The following is a 5347-nucleotide window of genomic DNA, read 5'->3' as shown; positions in this document are numbered from 1 at the left end:
TTTGAGAGAGAGCGAGCGAGTGAGAGCATGCCCACGCACACAAATGGGGAGGGGCATAGGGAGAGGGAGAGAAATAATCCCAAGCAGGCTGTGTGCTGTGAGCACAGAGTCTACATGGGGTTCCATCTCATGAACCATGATACTGGTTCAGCAAAAATCAAGAGTTGGAGGGTTAACCAACTGAGCCACCAAGACATACCTCTTTTGTCTATTAAATTGGCAAATATTTTTACTAAATGGTCATATTCAGTCCTTTGGGATAGGCAGTAAAGTGGATATTCTTCTTAGCAGGTAAAAATCTTTTGGGAGACATTACAATGTGAATAAAAATTTAAATGATTATGATCCCTTATTAATTCCAAATATATCCATCTCTAAAGGAAGTAGTCTGAAATACAGATAACATATATGTAAGATTTTCAAGCAGAGTACAAAATTAAAGATAATCTAATTGATCAAGGACAGAGGAATTACAAATATAATTACGATTGTCATATAATGCAATACGATGTATATATTTAGAAGTATTTTATACTACAACATTTGATAATGTGAAAAACTTCTCTGAACGGAATATTCATCTAAAAGGCAGGATAAAAATGTAGAGACCACTAAATCTCCCTTTAATAAATACCTATTTGTATTTGGACAAAGAAAAACACTAGAAATAAGTATACCAAAATATTACCACTAACTATCTCCATAGAGTGATTTTATGGGTGATTTCTATTTTATCATCTAATTCAAAGTAAATTTTCTTTTTTATTAGAAGACTAAAATTGTATTCAAAACAATAATATGTTCTTCAATAATAAAACATAAAGGATTTCACATCAGAAATCATGAAAAATACACTCTTCTTAGAACCAGAAATGTATTTATCAATACCCTTTCGATTATACAGGACAAAACCACACCTCAAACAAACTTAAGCAAGAAGGTTAATGTATTCGCCCATTTATTAGCTCAGCTGGTCACCAAATTCATTGGTGGGCAAGAATGAAGCTGAATGCCAAAGACTCCAAAGACTGTTGGAACCAAGAAACTGGCTACTGCCAAGCTTCTATCTGTAAATCCTATGTCTTTTTCCACATATAAGTTTTTTCAGTATCCCAGACTTGGTTTTTGATAGCAGGAAATATGATGGCCAGCAGTTTCTCCATATCACAGCTGAAAAAGGGATGAGCTTGTTTTCTCTCTGTTCTTGGGTCTACCGTCCTGAGGAAAAGCTCAGATTTGGCCCATCTTGGTCAGAGGCTCATACCTGAAGCCTTCACCTATGGCTAAGAGATGTGTCATCAAGACTTGGTTCAGAAGCATCCTTTAAGCAAACAGAAGTAGTCAGAGAGGTAGGATTTACATGTCACCTTCTAATAATACCACATGGTTATGAAAACACAAAGCTACCTTTGCCAGGAGAAACACATTGCTGATTTGAGCAAATAACAGACTAGATGTCCAATAAAAGCAGTTATTTCTTCAGAGTACAAAGAATAACGTTTAAAATTAAGTGATACAGAAAATCTTAAGGTACTATGCAGCTGGGGAATCTGTCTTATCATACATATAGACCCGACAGAAAAGCAGCAAGACTAAAGATTGGGAGGGGTAGGCATTTTTTTAAATCAGTGAGGAATCTAGGAATCCCTGCTAGCCCTACTGAACATTATTTAATCAGTAAAAGGGAAACCTGAGTAGAATTTGCACTTTAAAACCACTACTTCCAAACACATCTTAGTAGACAGAGCATAAGGGTTAGCTAGTAAACTGTTTTCCAGGTATCCAAAAGGGGGCTCAAAAAAATGAATGAATAAGAGCAATTGAAATCAAAAGAAAAGGCAAATAAATTATCAAGTGAAATAAACTATGAGGGAAATAAGGACCACTTATAAGACAACAGGAATGTTGATAAACTGGTTAAGGGGGTATGTGTAAAGATATATAAGGTTCAGATATTTGAACTACATCTCTGAGAATGAGCGTTGGTTCTTCTTTGTTAAAATGGATATGAAAGGAAATTTCTAAATCCATGAATGCAAATCCCTTATTCCTCTAGAATATAATACATTCATATAAAAAAAAACACCTCCCAAACTAAAACTCAGCTTGCAATGACTCAAATCCTGTAAATGCAATGGAAATAGTATTATTTCATAAGAAAGAAAAGGAAGAACTGGGCTAGTTACAAAAAAAATGAGAACGAATCTTAAAGAACTTAGGAGTTAGATAGTCTGAAACAGAGTACAAACAAAAGTCAAAAGGTAAATCTTGTGAGACCAACCAGCTCTGTCCAGACAGAAAGGTGGCCTGGCCTAAGGATCCATTACTTTTCCACTTCTGATGGCAGGCCTATCCTCAAAGGCATCAAAATCTCATGTGATTATTTGAGTGTCCAGCTGACTCCTCTTACTCCAGTTCCCTCCTCATTAATGTCCTTACCATCACTTGACCTCTCATAAATTTCCCGTTAGTGAAATAAGTTAGGCTTACATGAAAGTTCAGACCACTTGCTGATCTTTTACAGCAAGTTAATCAATTGACATCTTGATATATGTATATTTCTATCTAGTATCAATTTATTTTGCATCAATCAGCATTCCCTTATGTAACACACTCAGACACTGAAGGGACCCAATTTTCAATTCTAGACCACAGTAAATTCATCAAGGTAATGTCTCCCAAGAGACAAGCAATTGTCCTTCTCTGGGAGCTACTGTTTTTCACACCACATGCTTTCTTCAACCAACCATAGGCAGCAACACAATTTCTCAGTTAAGATTTTTTAAGACCCTTGTTATTTTAATCTGGGACAACTCAGTGGTAGTAAGGTACGTGGAACCTGGTATTCAAACTATAGATATGTAATGTTACTTCAAGTCAGTAAGGAAATTTTGTAATACTTGTGTCATTTAAGAAATCCTTCTATAAATAATAAACTGACTACACACTTTCCTCATTGCCACTTTCATCTCTTTGTTCCTGAATGTATAGATGACTGAGTTAAAAAAAGGAGTGAGAACTGCATCAAAAACAGCAAGATTTTTGTCTAGGTGTGAGGTGGGGTGAGGCCAGATATAAACAAAGATGCAAGGGCCAAAGAACAGAATCACCACCATGACATGAGTTGACAAAGTGGAGAGGGCCTTAGTTGTGCCTGCTGAAGAGTGTTTCCGAACAGTGATCAGGATAGAAATGTAGGAGACAATCAACATGAAGAATGATCCCAGAGATATGAACCCACTGTTGGCTATGACCATGAATTCTAGACGGTAGGTGTCTGTGCAGGCAAGTCTGATGAACCGAGGAAAGTCACAATAAAAGCTGTCTAACACATTAGGGCCACAGAATGGCAATGTTATTACAAAAACCAGTTGAATCACAGAGTGGGTCAAGCCAATTACCCAGGCAGCAACTGTAAGCAAAATACACATTTTTCGGTTCATAATAGTCAAATAGTGCAGAGGCTTGCATATGGCAACATATCTGTCAAAGGCCATGGCGATGAGCAGCACCATCTCCACGCCACCAATGACGTGGATGAAGAAGATTTGAGTGATGCAGCCACCAAAGGAGATGACCTTACGCTTTCTGAAAAGGTCATAAATCATCTTCGGAGAAATGACAGAAGAAATTCCCAGGTCAATGAAGGAGAGGTTGGCCAACAGAAAGTACATGGGGGAGTGTAAGTGAGGGTCAGAAATCACAGTGAGCATTATGAGGGAGTTTCCCATCATGCTTGCCACATAAAACGTAGAGGAGAACACCAAGAGGAGAAGTTGGATCTCCCAGGAATCGGTGAGTCCCAGGAACACAAACTCTGACACCACAGAGTGATTTGCTCTATCCATTGATTTACCCGCTAGAATGTTTTCAGACAAAAGAAAATAACAAGAAACTAAAATGAGAATGTTAATAAAGTTCTACATTAAAATGATTAATTAATCAAGGCTATTCACATTGTGAAAACAAGGTATCCCCCAATTCCTTCTCAGGGTCATTATTAAATATGCATTTTACTGGGGTCACCAAAAGCAGTTGAGTCACTTCCACATACAATATTCCTAACACAATGGCTGCCAGGACTACAGACCTATAAACAAGAAAATGAAGCAAATAAGAAAACATAGATGTATATAGCAAGGATCGGGAGGGGCAGGGAAGGTGGTGCAGTGCAACACAAACAGAAAAAGGAATAAGAGGTAAAGACTGCATATGCCAGAATTCACTGCTATTGCTTTTTTTTAATATTTTAAGTTTATGCATTTATACTGAGAGAGACAGAGACAGCACCAGAGGGGGAGAGCAGAGAGAGAGGAAGAGAAAGACAGAGAAGGAGGGATGCAGGGGGAGGGGGGGGGTTGGTAAGAGAGGCAGAAAGAGACAGAGAATCCCAAGCAGACTCCATGGTGCCAGCAAACAGCCTGATGCAGGACTTGAACCCACCAACCATGAGATCAAGACCTAAGCCAAACTCAGATGCTTAACTGACCGAGCCACCCAGGCACCACTCACTGGTAATATTTTAATTATTTATACAATAATTCCTCAGTCATTCAAGTTGTCTTATTTCTTTTTCTTCTAATTTTTTTTAACGTTTATTTATTTTTGAGACAACGCGAGAGACAGAGGGCAAGCAGCAGAGGGGCAGACAGAGGGAGACACAGAATCTGAAGCAGGCTCCTGGCTCTGAACTGTCAGCCCAGAGCCCGATGCAGGGCTGGAACTCATGAACCGTGAGATCATGACCTGAGCCGAAGTTTGACGCTTAACCGACTGAGCCACTCAGGCGACCCTTAAGTTGTCTAATTTCTTACCCTCAACTCATCTCAGGCACATATTATGTCTCTTGTAGTAGGTCTTATACCACTACCTACAATCACTTTTGCAATTCACACTAAGCCCACAGGGTAGTGGCGAGCTAAGGAAACCAGACATAGGATACAGAGGTGACTTGGGTGTATGCCAGGACCAAGGGCAGAATAGATGTTGATGGCACAGAGTACTTGTATGAAACCCAGAAACTATAAGTACCTAGAAAGATGGTTAGCAGGACTCGCCCGAGATGTGCAAGGAGAATGGGGTAGTCAGGGAAGTTAAGGAAGCCAATGCCATTTATCTGTCCAGAATCTTTATAATCTCTGAAGTTTGTGAACCTTGGTTATAGCTATTGGAGCCCTAAGCTTTGGGAGTTTGGATGAAGATATGCCCAGTAATGTCACAGTTACAACATAACCATTGACTCTCTCCCATCCTTCCATCAATCTTAGCACTTTTATTTTTCTTATCTCATCTCTTCCACTTCAATTATCTCAATTGTCTGAGACCCAATGCCAAGTCTGATGGTTCC

At 38.9% G+C, this 5347-nt stretch overlaps 1 protein-coding gene across 2 annotated transcripts; it reads right to left on the bottom strand.

Moving 5' to 3' along the window:
* Window positions 1-2312: 2312 nt before the first annotated feature.
* LOC128772773 (olfactory receptor 4F3/4F16/4F29-like) lies at window positions 2313-3848 on the bottom strand. 2 transcript variants are annotated; one of them, XM_053888706.1, is made up of 2 exons: window positions 2947-3848; window positions 2313-2334 (listed from the first exon to the last, which is right to left on the bottom strand). In XM_053888706.1, the coding sequence occupies exons 1-2, from the start codon at window positions 3846-3848 to the stop codon at window positions 2313-2315; spliced, it is 924 nt and encodes a 307-aa protein (XP_053744681.1). The 2 variants fall into 2 exon arrangements, with proteins under 2 accessions (XP_053744681.1, XP_053744680.1); XM_053888705.1 differs by lacking the exon at window positions 2313-2334 and having other exon boundaries at window positions 2910-3848.
* Window positions 3849-5347: the final 1499 nt, after the last annotated feature.

Source organism: Panthera pardus, unplaced genomic scaffold (genome assembly GCF_024362965.1).
Source record: "Panthera pardus isolate Hobbes unplaced genomic scaffold, ASM2436296v1 HiC_scaffold_24, whole genome shotgun sequence".
Lineage (NCBI taxonomy): Eukaryota > Metazoa > Chordata > Mammalia > Carnivora > Felidae > Panthera > Panthera pardus.
Note: the sequence above shows the minus strand (reverse complement) of the source record. Positions and strands in the feature narration are given on the sequence as shown.